At 34.8% G+C, this 19,655-nt stretch overlaps 1 protein-coding gene across 3 annotated transcripts; it reads right to left on the bottom strand.

The window, feature by feature from the left end:
- Positions 1-3,827: 3,827 nt before the first annotated feature.
- LOC126685850 (pentatricopeptide repeat-containing protein At2g46050, mitochondrial-like) lies at positions 3,828-6,693 on the bottom strand. 3 transcript variants are annotated; one of them, XM_050379827.2, is made up of 2 exons: positions 4,736-6,693; positions 3,828-3,931 (listed from the first exon to the last, which is right to left on the bottom strand). In XM_050379827.2, exons 1-2 carry the CDS (start codon positions 6,524-6,526, stop codon positions 3,917-3,919), a joined length of 1,806 nt encoding a protein of 601 aa, XP_050235784.1. In that variant the 5' UTR covers positions 6,527-6,693; the 3' UTR covers positions 3,828-3,916. The 3 variants fall into 3 exon arrangements, with proteins under 3 accessions (XP_050235784.1, XP_050235782.1, XP_050235783.1); XM_050379825.2 differs by having other exon boundaries at positions 3,842-3,931; positions 4,673-6,693; XM_050379826.2 differs by lacking the exon at positions 3,828-3,931 and adding an exon at positions 4,493-4,566 and having other exon boundaries at positions 4,673-6,693.
- Positions 6,694-19,655: the final 12,962 nt, after the last annotated feature.

Here is a 19,655-nt window from a genome sequence, read left to right as displayed (position 1 = left end):
GGCTCGAGATGGAGCTACTCGAGCTCGACTCGAATTTTTCGAGCCGATCTCGAGCTTTTTTCTAATCGGTCTCGAGTAACTCACGAACAGCCCAACTCGTTTACGTCCCTAGTCAAAAGTGTATAATTTTAGATAGTTAAGTGTTTGACTATTATTTAATTACATTTTGACCTTAAATCAATCTATCTATTTATCAATAATCGATAACTATCTTATATTGGGGGAGAAGGGGGGGGGGGGAATTATGCTTATAGGTCTCATTAAAGGTATAATTGATAATTTAAAAAATAAAACTAATAAAAAATTAATTTAAAATATATAGTATAAAAAAGAATTAGTATTTAGTTAAACTTGAAACACTAAAAGATAAAGTTGAGTGTAAGTCTACTTCTAACTAAACTATAAGTATTATAAAGCAGCTATTAGCACATATTAATTTATTATACGAAAAACTGTAAACAAATTGGCTTCGTTATACGAAGAATTGCAAACAAATTGGCAGATGGTCGCAGCTATTGCATGAATAGAAGAATTGCCTTTAGAGATGATCAATATTTGGTTAAAAGACAGAACTCAAAAGACAAGTAATTAATTGATACATGTAGCATGTCCCTACAAAAATTATTAATTAATTTCCCTTAATTAACAATTAATATTAATTTGTATCACTTAATTCTAACTTTTGAATATTTCCAGTAATAATCAAACCTAACTTTTTTAAAATTTAAAATTATTTAACAAAATTAAAATAAAATTAACAAAAGAGTTAATTAAAACAAACAAAAACCAAGCCAATATACTAAATAAAAAAATCCATCTAAACTACACATTTATTCTTAATACAGTTGACCCTCTAATAGTTAATATTCAATAAATTAATAATTCTAATAATTAATAGAAAATTAAGAGAACCAACTTCGTTCCATGTCGGATAACTAATAATTCTATTATTTAATAATTAATAAAATTTAAAATATATTCTATATGAATATTAATTATTAGAGAGATTTTTTTTAAAGAAATATATAATAAATGATGATTTATTTGAGGCATTACTAACCTTAATTCATAAAGTGAAAGCTAAAATACATTATGATTTTTTTATTCGTTTGAGAAATTTCAAGGGAAGTTATTGGATGAACAAGTCAAAATAAGTGAAGCATCTCTAGTATAAAAAGATATTAAAAACTATTTTACTTTATGAATACAACTTCTTGATAATTATTTTTTAATTTGATATCAATTGATATTTTTAAATTAAATATAAAATTATTATTTTTTTAAATTGAGTGATTGTAAAGTGTATTTAGTTAGTTTTTTTTTATAATATAATAGTAATATTAGGTCTATTAATATAGATGCTTTAAAATATTTTTTATATTTTTTATAATTTTTTTATACAAATTCAATAAATTAATAATTCTAATAATCAATAATTTTTGATCCACCATGTGTATTAATTATCACAGGACGACTGTATATGTATTGGTCATGACCTAAAGATTTGAACATATTTAAAAATAAAAATTAATAAAATAATTTCAATTTAAATAGATATAACTTTAAATGATTTGTTTATAGTTTGATAATATTTAAATTAAATAACGGGTCATGTAAGTATCGCTCACGTATGCAGCACGTGGCGAAAAAGTGTGAAGGGAAACAAATTTACAACATTTGCCTTCATGAAATATTAATATTAAGTAATTTTAAATAATAATCTGCTTTAAGACATAAATCAAGAATGCATGCAAAGTTGCACAATGTACGATTGAAGACACCTAAAGTCTGTCAGCTTGAGCTAGCCTCGGGATGAGGTTTACACTAAAATGATTTGTCATTTCTAGTCGAAAAAGAAACTATGATGCGACTATGGCAGAGTATCAGATACAGGGAAACATGGATAAAACCTTCAGCATAATGAATCTCATTCATCTGCAACGTCACCTAGTGGTGTAATCCTGCCAGGTACTACCCAGTGAAGCACCGTGTTCCTTCAGAATCCGGACCGACTGCAAAAGAATGTCTTGTTCTGTGGAGTACAGTTCATCTTTGCTCTGTATTCATGTGTATTATAGCAGGAATAAGAAAAATGACAGCACCGGCCGACTCGGTGGAATTGTATAAAAAAGACAGAAAAATCCAGCATCGAGCATACATAGAAGACTTTGAGGAAAGGATAGCATTTATTGAGTATATGGAATAGATTTGAGGAATCGAAAAACATATCAATGCCTAGGTATAGAATTACTATGACATGTATAGAAAATGCATTCAGCTCTCAGAAAGCAAAATACATATGCATATATAAAGACACAAAGACGCACACATACATGAATTTTGAATATAATCAATTCATTAAATTTGTAGGGGCCGACCTATTCTGAACATACAGAGTTTACTCTCTTTAACTCGACGGAACTGCAGAAGTTTTTTAAGCTGCAAATGATTTTGGATTATCTAAGAATATTGTGACTATTGAAATTGTACAAGTATACAAACAGCACAGGAAAAATTGAAAGAGGCGCTCTCCTTATCTTTTCCTTTCTCAGTTGATTTCCTTAACTGTTTTACCAAATGCAGCATATAGTTTTCCAAAGAATGATAGGCTAGATCGATTATTACAGACTGACATGCGTAGGGCTTGGACGTTTATCATAATTAAGGGAGCATCACTGATATAACGGCAAATTATGAGGTGCATTCTTACCCCTGCCAAAACTAAAGTACTGTAAAATGGAGAAGGGGGAGATGTAGCACTCACCATGAATCTGAGATTGCATCCAATCGTCAATTCTGCAGAAGAGCTTTCTATTCTAGACAAATAGCAATATGGGGCCTCCTTTCCCAAGAAAACTTTTGGGTTCAACTTTAGCATGCTTTTAATGTCAGTTGTTATCTGAGGCATCTTATCCAGGTCTTCAAAACTCACAGGAATTGTAGTGATCATAGCACGCCATTGGGCACGGGATTTATTCACTATTACCTACACAATAACAAAGCATGTGAATTAGAAACTCTTCCGAATAAAACTACCTGAAATTTTAGCTTATTGACATTATTATAATTAGTTGATGTGCATGATTACAGATGAGAGATAAACAGACAACGGATCCTTATTCTACATGTGTGCACAACTGTTCATATTGTTGCAGTTTCTTTGGAAAAAGAACCCTCTTGTAGATGTTTTGGCCAAAAATGTTGCATCTCCATTGCATGTTATATTTTTTATGCTATTTTTAGCATAAAATAAGATAAAATACTATATATAGCACATATTATTGAAATTCACTCCATTGCAAAATGCTAACTAAATGCTAAATTTGTAATTTTGTAAGTGATTATCATAATTGATGGCAAATCTGTAAATAATTCAGATATAATAAAGTTTGGCATATGCTAAATTTTCTAACAAATTTGGCACAAAGTTTACATATGCTAAATTTAGCACATGAAATAGAAGTGCAATGGAGATGTGTTTTTTTATACTAAATGCTAAATTATAGCATTGTGAGGTATTTTTAGCACTAGAGTGGAGATGCTAGCTTGCTTTAAAAATTACCAGAGTCAATGCCATTGCTTTTTCAAAAGTAAGTGGGATAAAAAGCTAAACAAAGAATTATTTTCAGCAAGACTCATGCAGCTATGAAACAGACTAGAAAATAACATCAGTTGCTCTCACATTAGTATTAAATATTAATGTTGAAGCACTAATGGATTTCTAAAAGCATTACCACCATGAGAAGTAGGATCATGAATTAGAACAGATAAACCATGGTATACTTATTATGTACAGGATAAGTAGGGGAAAAAGGGCCGACCTGACTGGAAAATAATGAATTTGGAACTATGACAGGAAATTTCTCAGCATTCAGTAACATTGTAGTAGTCAGTCCCGTTTCAACTACTTGGCCTTCTATAGATATCCAGCCTACAAAATAAGAAGATTCCAATGAACTACAACAGAAACAAAAACAATAAAGAATGGAGCACAAATTAGCAGCTCTTGAGATTTTAGCGTTAGGGTTAACCACTTTGCTTGATAAAAAAACAACCATGAAGATCCCTTGGTAAATATGTACTATAAAATTTTAAAAAATAATTGTTTGCTCCTGATGTGGTTGAAGATTAAAAAAGTCGTAGCATGCAGAAAATAAAAGGAAAATAAGAAAAAAATAAAGCATTAAAAAGTTTAAACAAATGCCATTACAGATAGTTGGCAAAGAGAGTGAATAAAAGCATCCCCTACAAAAACGAAAGTTCAAGGAGCATTTTGTAGCGTTTTTTAGTTCAACAACATGAGCTGCCAGGACAGCAAGCGGCACCGCCGAGGAAGGACAACAATCCAATTAGAAGTATAAACATAATCTTTTTAATTTTGTTAATACTAAAATTACAAAATAAAGCACACAAATGAAAGAAATTGAAAGTGCACCGTATTTTTGCAAGGGAACAGCGCGTGTAGGGATTTGACAGTGTTGGATGTAATTTCCTCTTGTTTTTAAGGCATTAGGCCTTTTAATAAAATGCTTAAAGCTATTTGTTATTCTATTTTCTGTACCTGACCTGACATGTACAAATAGTTCAGGGCATAGAAAACACTATAACGAAATTTGCTTAATTCTAGTGTAAAAGACCGGCCAGTGTATGAACAGAGAAAGTATACAAATACCTCAAATGATGAAAAGCAAGCTTTGAGTTTGGATCACAATAAAATCGGGCACTCTATGCTCACCTCCATTTGCCACTGCAATATCCTTAGCATGCAATACACCTCTGAAGCTTGAGGGTGGCATTTATCACCGGACACAAACATGTGTACGGCGCCATGAAGTTCCGTCCAGCTGCAGCCTGGTACTTTGTGATCACATTTGTTCTTTATTAGTTTGCGCATGCTTGCCACATCATGCCAACGACCCTCATAAGCATATATATTGGACAAAAGAACATAATTCACAGTATTATTTGGTTCCAACTCCAGAAGCTTTTTTGAAGCCAATTCAGCTAATTCAACATTTCTATGTATTTTACAAGCCCCAATGAAGGCTCCAAAGGTGTCTGCTCTGTGGTCAATTGGCATTGAGGTTACAAGATTAAAAGCCTCATCCAAAAGTCCAGCGCGACCAAGAAGGTCGATAAGACAAGCATAGTGTTCTACGTCTGGAAAAATATGATGATGTTTAATCATTAAACCAAAATAATGAAGTCCTTTCTTTATCAAGCCTGCATGACTACAGGCAGAAAGAACGCCTAGAAAAGCAATTGAGTCTGGCCGTATACCGGCAGATAACATCTTCTCAAACATCACGATACTGTCTTCTGGAAAACCATTGAATGCATAACCACTGATAAGGGAAGTCCATGTAACAAGATTAGGCTCTGAAACTGAGTCAAAGGATGCAAGTGCACTAGCAGTTCTGCCGCATTTAAAGTATGCACTAATCATGGCATTTCCAACAGATAAAAAGGACTGAAACCCAAATCTCACTACATAAACGTGAACTTGCATAATTTCAAAATCGGCTGATGCATTGCCGCATGAGCTAAGGACGCTAGCTAGAGTAAGTTCATCTGGAAAATAATCCTCCCGCAACATTTCTTTTAGAAGTTTAATAGCCTCCTTATCATCTCCCTGATGCACATAAGCCACCACCATAGTATTCCAAGAAACTACATTTTTAAAAGCTATGGCATCGAAAACCTTGCGAGCATCATCTATGTTTTCAATCTTTGCATACATATGAACAAGTCCACTAGCAACTAAAACATCTAAATCACAAGATAATTTAAAAACTAAACAGTGTATTTGCCCGCCTAGTCCACAAGAACCCAAAATCGCACACGAATTGAGCAAACTCGAAAAAGTAAAACCATCCCCTGTTAAATTTTCCTCCCGCATCAATTTAAAGACTCTTAAAGCCTCTTCTGTCAATGAATTAAATGCATAGCAAGACAACATCACATTCCACAACACCAAATCCTTGTACACTACTCTATCAAATACACACCTAGCCTCGATTATCAGTCCGAATTTTCCATACACATCAACAAGAGCACTACTGATAAAATAACTCCCCTCATATCCAATTTTCAATACTAAACAATGCATTTGTCTACCAATCTCAACTCGATTTAGCTCAAGACAAGCGCGGAACAAACCGTTCAATGTTATAGGATCAAAACCTACCTTATCTAGCATCATTCTCTTAAAAAATTTAAAACACATGTAGAGACTTGGTTTGTAATCACTACCACAGTCAACAAGCCCGCAAATTACAGTATTCCAAGTGACCACGTTTCTCACAGTCATTTCATCAAACAGTTTATGTGCGTCGTGGAATTTTTTACATTTAACATATACATTCAGAATCTGGTTTTGGAAAGACAAGTCATTGTGAAACCCTAATTTTATTAAATGTGCATGTACTTGTTTTCCACCTTGAAGAAATTTCCTTGTTGCGGTGAGGTTGAGGGATTTTGAAAGAGTTGCGAGGAGAATCGTCGTCGTTTCGGGAGGCAACGGCATTGTTTATAATGTGATTGATTAGTTAAGGCGATGGAGAAGGAATTGGCGGGAATTGTACCAGATATTTGAAATGGACGGTGGGGGATTAGGTTGATAGGGCTGGGCATTTTCAGAGCGTCTGATTTTTTTATGGAAAATTAGGAAGTTTGATAGTGAAGCTAACTGTAGAAGGCCAGTAATTGCTCCTCGATTTTGTAAGTTGGTGGTTTAATATTGAACAAAGGGTCCACAGTCCCTTAAACCTGTGATAGGGGGTCAGCTAATCCAATTTATCTTTTTTTTAAGCAACTCTAATTTTTCTAATTTTAGCTCAAATAATCCCATAATTATATTTTTAAAACGTGTAAAGTACAAATCGGAAGTGAGGGATGCAAAAAAAATAATTAAATACTTCGCTAATTGTTGCGATATAATTATTTTAAATCTATATTTTAAAATAAAAATATAAATTATGGGGTTATTTGACCAAAAAATGAAGAGTTTTGATGTTAGTTGCTCAAAAAAGTATAAATTGGATTAGATAACTCCCCGTGTCACAAGTTCAAGATGCGCGTTAACCTTTTGTTTGATATTACATAATTTATTTGTAAATAAATTAATAAATTAAAATAACAACAAATATAGGGCAAAAAAGATTTGAGAGAGAGAAAGTTGTAGAGAGAGAACCAAATTTTCCCCAAATTTAGGCTTAATCACAATAAAATGCCAAACGTATGCGCGGGAGGTCAGTTATAGCCAAACGTTTAAAAATCGGCAGAAATAGCCATTTTTGACTATCTCAGATTCTTGACTTAAGTAGCAATTTACCCCTTCAACTTATAAGTAATGAGCAATTAACACATAAATTAATTTTGTTGGCAAATCAATACACGGACTTGATGATTATGGGCAATTAGCCCATTTTGGAAAATTAATTTACAAGTTAAGGGGACAAATTGCCAATTTAAGAGACTATTAACTTACAAATTGAGGGGACAAATTGTCAAAATGGGGCAAATTGCCCATAATCACCAAGTTCGTGTACTAATTTGCCCACAAAGTTAATTTGTGTGTTAATTGCCTATTGCTTACAAGTTGAGGGGGCATATTGCCACTTAAGTCTAGATTCTTTTATAGCCATTAGTGAATCAAACCGAATCTTATTGCCACCATGGCAGCCACGTCATTGCCAGCATCAAAAATTATTAACATGGCAGCCTTCCTAATCAAACCATATTATAATATGACCAAACCAAACCCAACTTTTAAAACAAATTAATATTCTAAAAAATTAGCTCTAATTAAATTTAATTAAAACACCAATTAATCTGTTTTAATTTAAAAATTTAATTAATATAAATTTAAAAGCTTTTTCTACTTTTTTCCCTAATTAAATCTAATTACTCTCATAATCAATCATAATTTACTAAACCATAATTTACTAAACCCTAAAATACAAACACTCTGCAATACTAACAAACAAACAAACCGCCGCCGACCGACCACTGACGGGAAAAAATCCGGCCACCCCACCGCCAAAATTTTGACGAAGAACAGATCTCATATCCCCTGAGATCTGTTCTTCTTCGTGAAGAACAGACCCTTGGGATATGTTCTTCTTCGTGAGTCCATAGACTGAAATAGAAGCTGCCCATTCAATTGCAGGTTGTGGATTCACCGACTTGCAAACTTCAAGTAACGAAACAAATCCACCAACATTACTATGAACATAAGAAGCATGATATTTCATTGCATTGAAGTTATCAACGCCAACAACGCCGTTCCCCGCTACCGTAATGCTCCACAGAAATGGGTTCCGACGAAACCCGCCGCTCCGGTGACCAGAACTTTAATACCGCCGGTACGTAATATGGGTGTTGCAGATTTAATAACTAAATGCCAATCAGAATCGCTTAGAAATCAGCGGCCATTATTACTGTGATTGAAAAATGTGGAGAGTGGATAAAGAAGAGGACAATCAAATTAACCCAAGAAAATGCAGGTCCATAAAATAAGTTTTGTGATTGAAAAATGGTAACGAAATCAAGTTCAGGATTTATCCATCAAGAAATATAAATTTTTTTGGGGAAGTTTCAATCTTTAATTAATTTTTTCGGGAAAGTTTCAATCTTTACATATGGGTATTGTAGTTAGGGTGTAATAGTGGTGGATGATGATAAAAGAAGATTCTGATAGATGATGATAAATAGGATTAATTGGTATCTTAATTAAGGTTGATTTAGAGGGTGGGTTTGGTTTGGTCGGGTCATAATGTGGTTTGGTTAGAAAGGCTGCCATGTCAACAATTTTTGATGTTAATAGTGACGTGGCTGCCATGGTGGCAATAAAATCTGGTTCGATTCATCAATGGCTATAAAAGAATCCGAAATAGTCAAAAATGGCTATTTATGCCGATTTTTAAACGTTTGGCTATAACTGACCCCTCACGTATACGTTTGGCATTTTATTGTGATTAAGCCCCAAATTTATTGGATTGGAAATTTCAATTAGGGTTCGAGAATCCAAAATCTTAACTTTATTTTCCCTATTGTTGATCTTAATTATCAAAGCTATCCCTAATAATCATACTTACAGTAATTATAATTACCAACCCCATTTATTGATAGCCTAACTGCGTTTTACCTTTTCTCAAACCAGTAGCCGTTTTTCCCTTATTCACGTTTCCTTGCATGGCAAAGATGATGATCCTTTTAATTTCCCCAGATATCTGGGAGGCATTCCCCGGACAACAGTAAAGACGATTGGTTCCAGTAGACAAATTATAATCTAGCTTATCGGCGCAACTCTTGAGTACTTCCAGTTCCCTTAATCGATCAAAAGCAGTTCTAATCATTCTTTTTTATCCTTCGAATTCCAAGATGGACACAAAGGCAAAATGTAGCTATAAAAAGCAATGGAAAAGGAAGGAAACTAAACAGCAGACCCTCCAGAACAAATACCACCAAAAAAACTCTACCTTCTATTGATCTTCATCTTACTCCTAATAATTACAGTAATTATAATTACCAGCTCCATTTATTGATAGCCTAACTGCGTTTTACCTTTTCTCAAAACAGTAGCCGTTTTCCCCTTATTCACGTTTTCTTGCATGGCAAAGATGATGATCCTTTTAATTTCCCCAGATATCTGGGAGGCATTCCTCGGACAACAGTAAAGACGATCGGTTCCAGTAGACAAATTATAATTTAGCTTATCGGCGCAACTCCTGAGTACTTCCAGTTCCCCTAGTCGATCGAAAGCAGTTCTAATCATTATTTTTTATCCTTCGAATTCCAAGATGGACACAAAGGCAAGATGTAGCTATAAAAAGCAGTGGAAAAGGAAGGAGACTAAACAGCAAACCCTCCAGAACAAATACCAGCAAAAAAACTCTACATTCTACTGATCTTCATCTTACTCCTAATGGCAGACCCAAAAAGACCTCAACCCCCCTGTTTAGAGGGAAAAACCAGTGACTAAAAGAAACCCCATTCTAGAAATGATACATGAAGCTGAGAGCACACGGCCCTAAAATGACAACCAAATCCTCCACAACAACCCATTCAGAGCCTTAACCATTCGAGAACCAGACCCACAAGCCCAACAAGTAACGAGAGCTCCCCCTTCCAAAGACAAAGGCATACAAAAAATGTTCCCTGAAGAAGACATGACCAGGATAAGTGAAAACACTGAAAGCAATTTCAATGGAGATAATGAAGGCTACGATCTAAATCAAAGACATATCAACTAGGAAGCATCATCTTCAGCAGGAGTCAGACCAAGTGGCAATACTACCTTTGCATGCCCCATCACATATATTATATCCCAGACCAAGCAGATGAAACTTATAGAACTAACTCTTACTCTCCATGTGAAGAAGGAGAAAGAAGGAGTAGCTAGTGGTTGGTTGCTGGCAGCAAAAGTGATGTCCAAGAAGGTGTTTGGGCTTACCAAAATAAAAGAAGACATCACAAAGGAATGAAAACTCAAAGGAGCATTCGCTTTAGCCCGGTTCTCTGAGAAATGCTTCTCCATTAACTTCCTTCTGAAGGAAGATTATGATAAAATCTTTGAGGAGCGACCATGGAACATAGCTAATCAACACATCAACATTAAAGAGTGGCATGGAGACACTCCTATATCCAGAATCGACTTCACCTCTTCCCTCTTTTGGGTGTAGGTAAATGGTCGTCCCCCAAATCAAGTAAATGAGAAGAATTGTAGACAAAAAGCCACATTATTCAATGAATTCATTGAGATAGACATGGATCTCAGGGCCACTTTGTGGAGACAACATTTTCTCAGGATTAGAGTGGAGCTGGATAATTCTGGACCCCCTTTGGCAGGCTTCCATAACATCACAGATGCTAGAAAGAAAGAGTGGGTCAGATTCAGAGACGAAAAATAACCTAACATCTACTTTTTCTGTGGAAGAATAGGCCATACGAGGATCTTTTGTGAAACAAGAATGACTGATGAGGAAGCGGCATCTTCTATGCTGGAAAATATAGGTATGGTCTGTTCATGAGGGCCAACCCTAGCTCTTGGAAGAGCGAGGGATATGATCACAGGCTTGGACTCCCTATCCAGATTCCAACCTACTGTCCAAACGGATGCCAGTGCGAACCTAGCCAATGGAGGCATACAAAGCATCAACATTCAAGAGATTAGAGAATAGCTGAACCTGCAGGGCACATATAAATATGGGTTAGAGGAATAATTGGCAAGAATAGAAAATGTGATCATAGTCCCAAGCTTCCACACTTTCTAAGATGTGCTAGGCAACGATTACATCAACACTGGCTACAATGACTTTAATCCTTTCCCAGTACTAACATTCTCAACATCCATGCCAACCTTCTCAACACCCATGATAACTACTAAAGTACTTAGCGAGTTCAGCTATGACATGAATTTTCCCACTAGATACATTCCCTAGTATGACAACAACAACAACAACAACAACTAAAGAGTGCCACTCACAATTTTATAAAAATGTGTCTCAAGAAACAAGGGAGAAGTATGCAAAAATGGAACAACAAAACCAGCAGGCACTGGAGCAGCAAATAACAATGATTGTTGAATTTTTCTATGGGAAAAATAACAAGGGCAAACACAGCCAGATAGTTTCAAATAAAGATATGGAGGAAATCAGAGCTCTTTTTGCTGACACCAACCCTTCAGATGGCCTCCCAAATTCATTTGCTGATTTTCAGTCTGAGAAGGAGAAAACCTGCATCAATCAAATAGAGAAAGATGTCAAGGCGCGCACATGGAAGAAGAAGCCAATGAAAAATGCAAAGACTCCTAAAGAAGGACCAGACCAAAATAAAGCTCCAACAACCAGAGGAAGAGGAAAAGGGAAGAGGAAACTGAACACTACTGAATTCGAAAAAAAGGGAGATATTCCAGTGATGCAAATGGCCAGAACTCAGGGACCCCTACCAGCCTTCGACATGAATGTCCTCATGAATACAAGCCAACTGATCCCAGAAACTAGGAATGAGCAAGTGAATGGAGCTGAACAACATAAATAAACAAAGGCAAGAGACAACACAAAACAAGACACAAGATGTTGCAGGTGGGGAGGCCAACCTTAAAGAGCCTCAAAGGCCAAAATGAACTTAATGTCATGGAATTGTCAAGGTTCGGGGAATGCCTTGACAGTAAAGAACCTTAAACTACTATGTAACTCAAATTCTCCTGATATTATATTCCTTATGGAAACAAAAAAACAAATAAAATAAAATAAGGAAAATGATTAGTTATTGTGATCTTCCAAATATTTATTGTGTAGAACCAGTGGGGATTTCAGGTGGTTTGTGTTTGGCTTGGAAGGATGATGTGGATATGGCAATCCAGTTTATCAGTTCATACTTTATCATATGTTCAGTTGGTATCCCAAATGTCCAAAGTTTGATATAATCTTTTGCCACTTACATTGCAATTACAACATAAGAGCTCAACAACTGAAGTTCTTAAGCAACATACATCACAAGTTATTGAGTGAGTTTGTTATTACTGGAGATTTCAATGATTATCTCTTCCCTTCAGACAAGAAAGAAGGGAATCCCTTTAAATTTGAGAATCATTATGAATTCTATGATTCTTTTCAGGAGAATGCAGTTGACAGAACTGGATTTTATAGGTCATAAATTTACCTAGTGTAACAGATGAAACCCCCCAAATATGATCCAAACTAGACTGGATAGAGCTATGGTGTTAATAGAATGGGCAAACAAGTTCCTCAGTGCTCAAGTGGAACATTTAAATGATCTGGGATCAGACCACGTGCCAATACTGATCAGAATGAAACCAAAAGGAAAAACCTTCATAAGAAAATCTTTCTTTAATAAAAGATGGGGGGAATAAACCAGAAGTAGGAACAATGATATAAGTGGGATGGAGTCAACCAATAAAGGACAGTCCAATGTATCAGATTCACAACAAGTTAAAGAATATCAAACAGATACTTTTCAAATGGAGTAATCAAAACAGCTCCAATGCTCAAAATGACATCCATAGACTCATTCAGAATATTGAAAAGGAAAAGGCAAAGCCTGATTTTGTCATAAAATGAGATGCAATTAGAAGTCAAGAGAAACAATTTCTAAAGGCAATAATAGAAGAAGAGAGGTTTTGGCAGCAAAAAGCCAGACAATCATGGCTGAAATTGGGGAGACATAAATACAAATTTTTTCCATGAAAAAACAAAACAAAGAAGGAGAAGGGACTTGATATCAGGGCTCTAGTCTGATTTAGGGGTCTGGACGACAGAGAAACACTAGATGAATAAGATCATCAGCAACTATTTCAAAGAGATCTTCACCAGTAATCATCCAAGTACAGTCCAAGAATTCCTTCAGGGATTTACCCCCAAAGTGACAGAGGAAATGAATTTCCGATTGACAAGACCTATATCTCAACAAGAGATAAAAGATGCAGTTTTCTCTATAAATCCCTCCAAAGCACCGGGACCTGATGGATTCACAGCATTCTACCAAAGCTATTGGCAAATAATTGGTCCCTTAGTCACAAGCTCAATTCATGAATTCTTCCAAAAAGGCAAAATGCTGAAAAACATGAATCATACCTTGATGGCCCTAATCCAAAAAGTTCACCATCCACAAAAGGTATCTGACTTGAGACCTATTAGCCTCTGCTCGGTGTATTACAAAATCATATCCAAAAGCCTGACCTAGAGACTCAATCAAATCTTGCCCCTGATCTTGGAACACCACCGGAATGCATTCATAAAAGGGAGATCAATCTTAGACAACATTTTCCTGGCACATGAAGTGCTGCACCACCTCAAAAATAGGAATTATGGAAGACAGAAACATATGGCTATCAAGCTTGACATCAGTAAGGCATATGATAGAGTAGAATGAGACTATCTCTTCAAAATCCTGAAAGTTTGAAGATTCAATGATATATTCATTAATTGGATCAGAGAATGTGTTTCCACAGTCAACTACTTTGTCCTGATAAATGGAGAAGCTTATGATTTTTTTAGCCCAAGAAGAGGATTGAGACAGGGAGACCCCCTATCTCCTCTTCTTTTTGTCCTATGTGCAGAGGGATTATCTCACCGTTTGACCCAAGCTGCTTAGAGGAATATCATCAATGGAATCCAGCTCTCAAGAAATGGTCCATCAATAAGCCACTTACTTTTTGCTGATGACTCAATCATATTCACTCAAGCATCTATGCAGGCAGTGCAAGGCCTCCTCAGAGTTTTAGCAGATTATGGAGGTGCAAGTGGCCAAGTCATAAACTATTCAAAATCTGTTGTTTTCTTCAGCAATAACATAGATACTATAGCAAGGAGAATTATTTCCTCACTTCTGAAGGTGCAGAACACTGACAGTGAAAGCATATATCTAGGACTTCCTCCAATAGTTATGAGATCAAAGAAGCACACTTTCGAGGACATAATCCACAAAATAGAACATAAGTTGCTGGGGTGGAAAGAAAGTTTCCTTTCACCAGCAGGAAAAGAGGTTTTACTCAAAGCAGTAATTGCAGCTATCCCATTTTTTTTGCAATGATGAGTTTCAGACTTCTTGAAAACTTATGCAATAGAATCAGTAGCCGAATATCAAGGTTTTGGGGGGAAGTAATGGCCAAAAAATGAAAATAAGTTGGATAGCTTGGAATAAAATGTGTAAAGGTAAGTGGGAAGGGGGTTTAGGGTTCAAGGATATCTCAGTTTTCAATCAAGCCCTTCTAGCAAAGCAAGCTTGGAGAATTATGCAAAACCAAGAATCTATTCTTTACAGAACCCTAAAGGACAAGTATTTCAAAAATTCCTTCATTTGGGATGCCCTAGGAAAAGCTAATGCCTCTTGGGGTTGGGAAAGCATCCTTCATGGCCTGAAATTGCTTAAATTAGGTAGGAGAATACATGTGTTATCAGGGGAGAGTGCGAGAACACTTCAAGATCTTTGGGTTCCCTCTAGTTATCCTTTTCAGCCACGTCTGAGAGCTGAGAGTCAGGAAAATCTGATCCCAGAAAAGGTCCAAGGATTGAAATCCCAGGACGGCAGCAATTGGAATGAAAACCTCATCAGATTACTTTTTGTGGAGGAAGATGCACAACTTATCTTATCTAACCTAATCCCTATAACAAGCCTTCATGATAAGCAAATCTGGCATTTCACTAACTCAGAAATATACAGAGTAAAGTCATGCTATTACATAGCTCTTGAGAATGATCCAAACCAAAATCATTTGAATGAAATCCTAAACTCAACTCATCTTTCAAGAGGTCAATGGAAAGAGTTATGGGAGCTGAGCATCCCTAACAAACTTAAAGTTTTTATGTGGCGTATACTGCTGAATGGTCTTCAAATAGCCCAAAATCTAAATGTTAGATTGGCAGGCAACTTAAGATGCCCCAGGTGTGGGGCAGAGGAAACCAGGGTTCACCTCTTCTTCCATTGTGACTTCTCTAGAAGAGTATGGTTCTCCTCTCCTTTACCTCTTCTATCAGGCATGATCCAAAATTCCAACTTCAATCATGCCTGGATCTTTACTCTGAACTCCCTCAAAAGCCTAGAAGATTCAGATTTAAGCATCATCTTGATGTGTTATTTGCTCTGGAAAATTTGGAAAGCTAGAAACTCTTTAATTTTCAAAGATTCAGAGTGGTCGGTGGAAGATACCATTCAGAATGCAGCACATATAAAGAAGAGCTTGATGTAGCCAGTGAATTAGAAACAAGAGAATCCAAAGCAATCAATAAAAATGCAGGGCAGGTTCCTGAGGAAAGACAAGGAAGTTCAACATCCCAGGCCAACATGATCATAATTCAGTATGATGCTGGAACCTGCAAGGAGAAAAAATTTAGGTCCATTGCGGGTGTTGCAAGCATATCAGGCTAGACAATTGGCAAGTTCTCAGGGATCTATAGAAATATATGGGACTCAGGCATCTTGGAATTCCTTACTTTTAGGGAAATAATGAATTGGAGTATCAGTTTATATTGGAAATCTGTATGTTTTGAAGACGACGCCGCGCTGGTCTCTTAGACTATAAATTAGGGAATTGCTCCTCCAGTGTTAATTGGGAAACCTGTCAAGATATTTGGCGATTATCGTCGTTCTAGTTTCTGTCATATCAATAGAAAGGAAAATTGTGAGGCTCATTTGTTAGCTCAGGAGGCGAAGGCAAAAGTTATTTGCTAATGAACTCAAATGGAGGCATGTAATTAGCCTTTCAAATATATCTACTTCTACCTTGAGAAAAAAAAAATTAGAACAGACATTGTACTATATTTTTGACAAAAATATAAGTATATTGAAAAAAAAAATTAATGTTGATTTTTTTTTCTAACATTTCTTAACAGATTCCGAAAAAGTCATATTCGCTATTTTACAATTTTTATTGAAAATATAATGCAACAACATTAACCCACCACAAATACTTATTATCATACATCAAATTTTTTTTGGTAATATTTTTTTAATACTTGTTAGTCTCATAGTTTTATAGTATTATTTTTAATTGATTCTTTCATTGCAAACATGTAATAAAATAAAGTAAAAGGTACAAATATATCCCTCATATTTATATTAAGATAAACATTTCTTTTTGTCATATATAGTCATTTGACATGAGAACTACAACTGTAATACCAAAATATGAAAGTACTATAAAAGAGTAAAAAGAGTACTCACTTGAACAATAATGTAAGATTCTCAAAAAGAAAGACATTTGTATAATAATTAAAAATTGATCGGAAAAGCAATAATAAGTATAGCCTTGATTCTTGATGATTGTTTATAAGGGATTAGACTTTTGCAAATTATTTGGCTGGTGTTTTTTTTTTTTTTTTTTTGAAGTTTCAGTTACTTCCCAAACCATAAGAAGATTAAATTTTGGTAAAAGTTATTCCACATTGCCTAGTGGATTGGAGTACAATTTTTATCTTCAGACCGCTATTTAAAAGGGCACATATTCCCTAGTTTGTTAAAGTTAGGTGTGTTTTAGAACTTTAAAATAGATTTAAGTGGCAATATGCCTCTCCAACTTATACGCAATGGGCCATAAACACATAAATTAATTTTATGGGCAAATTATTAGTACATGAACTTAATAATTATAGGCAATTTGCCCCATTTTGGCAATTTGCCCTCTTAATTTGTAAGTTAATTGTCTCCTAAATTAGCAATTTGCCCCCTTAACTTGTAAATTAATTTGTCAAAATGGCATAATTACCAAGTTTATGTATTGATTTACCAACAAAGTTAATTTATGTGTTAATTGACTATTGCTTACAAATTGAAGAGGCAAACTACTATTTAAGTCCTTTAAAATACATAAAGGGCACATGTGCCTTTCCCCATAATGAAACAATAGCTAAAGTTTTGCCTTTTCTATTGTTACTTTCTTTTTTTTGATGAAAATTGTTATTTTTTTTAATTTACCTTTGAATGAAAATAGTAATAATAACCCTAATAAACTTAATAAGTTTTACTTTGAAAAAAAAAATAGGTCTAGAATTCACTTAAATTCATCTGAATTTGAGGGGGTTATGTTCACGATTTACACCGTTCATTTTATAATAAACAGTATAGATTAATTTGATTAATTTTTTTTTTGATTTACACCGTTTATTTTTATAATAAAAATGAATGGTGTACATCGTGAACATTACCTTCTCAAATTCAAAATGAATTTGAAAAAATCTCAATTCAAAAAAGTAAAATAATCATGGACAACTTTCAAAAGTTAGAGTAATTTGTAGGGGTGAGCAAAAACCGAGTCGAACCGAAAAACTGAGTCGAACCGAACCGAAAATATCCGAACCAAAAAATAAATGGTTAAAACGGTTTGGTTTGGTCTTAGACATATTAAAATTGCGGTTTTCGGTTTTGGTTTGGTTTTAGTGTTCGGTTACCGAACCGAACCGAAAAAACCGAAATAATAAATAAGGCCATTTTAGTCATTTTTGGAGAATAGTATATATACTCCCTTTTAACCTAAAAACCCTAACACTTAATAATTTACTGCCGCCTCCTTACATCTTCTCACCCTCACTCTCTTATCTTTTTCCTTCTTACGTCCTTTCTCCCTTTTCATCTTTTTTATCAACCTTAAATCACATCAAAAATTTATTTTTCATTTTTCATCTTTTTTATTAATTAGTGCGACATGGACAAGATTAGGCGGGTAATCAGTTTCTGTTGAAGGCTGCTGCTTCATCATTTGGTCGGTGTCGACAGTGATGATGATGAGTGTAGATCGGCTAGCTAACAATGATAAGGGCTTCCGCTTCATGATCTCCGGCCGGCTGGACTTTTTATTTAGAATATCTTTTTTGATTTTAAATCTGTAATCATAAAAAAAAAAATTTTGTTTATATATTTACATATTAATTTTGTTCTTTAATTTGTTGATATGATTCTTGTTGATTTGGTTTATGGTTTTTGGATTTGTATTTTTCATTTCAAATATCTGTTCTTATTGCAGCTTTTAATTTTTTTTCGAAATTTTATGCTTTTGGAATTTCGGTTAAACGGCTCGGTTCGGTCGGCTAAAACCAAAATTTCGGTGTACCGGACCGAAAAAATCGTTGACCGAAATGGGTGGTTTGGTTTTTATTAATTAGGGGTGGTTTGGTTCGGTTATGGCAAAGTGCACTCCAAACCGAACCGTGCACACCCCTAGTAATTTGCATTAGGGAACGGATTTTCGCGCTCCTCAATTTATAACCGCGCTCCAAATGAGCTTTATATTGACTAATGTACCCTGTATTTATTCCCAAAACAACAATACGAGTCCTTGAATTTTGAAGTTATACCAATATACATTTTATTCATTTAAATTATATTTCTTTATTACTCTCAACAACATATATAATTTTTTTTGATAAATGATGGGTATATTAGCTCTACCACAAAACAGTGAAAGGCGAAAAGCTTAAAAGAGCTAGAAATCGTTACAGAAAACGAGTAAATTTCTGAAAACATCATTTGCAGAATAAGAAAATCCACAATGATGATCTTTATAGAAGGTTACTGCTCTACAAATACCCATATAAATTAAAGTATCTCTTGCCTCAAATTCATGTCTGAAAATCCTCTTGTTCTCAGTTTTTCAGATCTCCCAAATGCAGAAAAACCAAATACATTGCCATAAAGGACGATGTCTCTTGCGAGAAAACGAACTTTAAAAAACGAAAAAACCATGAATAGAAGAAGGAGCCACCAAAGAGATATTGCACAAATTGAGAATAAAACTCCAAACTGCCCAAGCAACTTGACAGCGAATATAATTAGTTTAATTAAAATAAAAGTACTCAAAAAATATATAGGTTGTTGGATCGAATTTGCACATTTATATTTTACATAATCCCGACCCGACTCTGATATTAAACTTTTTTTACATGGAATTTAGTCTATTATAATCGGTTTAATTTTAATACACACTCAAAAAATATGGTTTGAACTTGCATAAATTTAATATATGTGGCGGGTTTGGATATAAGTATTAGCCCCGAGCCGGACAATAGCCGAGCTTGGACTTGTATTTAAAAGAGTCAAGCTTATTTACTCCCAATTCAAAATCACCCAAATCCGACATATGGATAAGTATAAACATAAATAATGATATAATAATTAAAAAAATAATTTAATACAAATAA

Source organism: Mercurialis annua, linkage group LG6 (assembly GCF_937616625.2).
Source record: "Mercurialis annua linkage group LG6, ddMerAnnu1.2, whole genome shotgun sequence".
In the NCBI taxonomy this organism is placed as follows: Eukaryota; Viridiplantae; Streptophyta; class Magnoliopsida; order Malpighiales; family Euphorbiaceae; genus Mercurialis; species Mercurialis annua.
The sequence above is the reverse complement of the archived record's forward strand: the minus strand, read 5'-3'. Positions and strand labels throughout refer to the sequence as shown.

What these genes read in the sequence shown, in the direction of transcription:
- LOC126685850 (XM_050379825.2), bottom strand. Translation starts at nt 6,526, where the DNA reads ATGCCGTTGCCTCCCGAAACGACGACGATTCTCCTCGCAACTCTTTCA.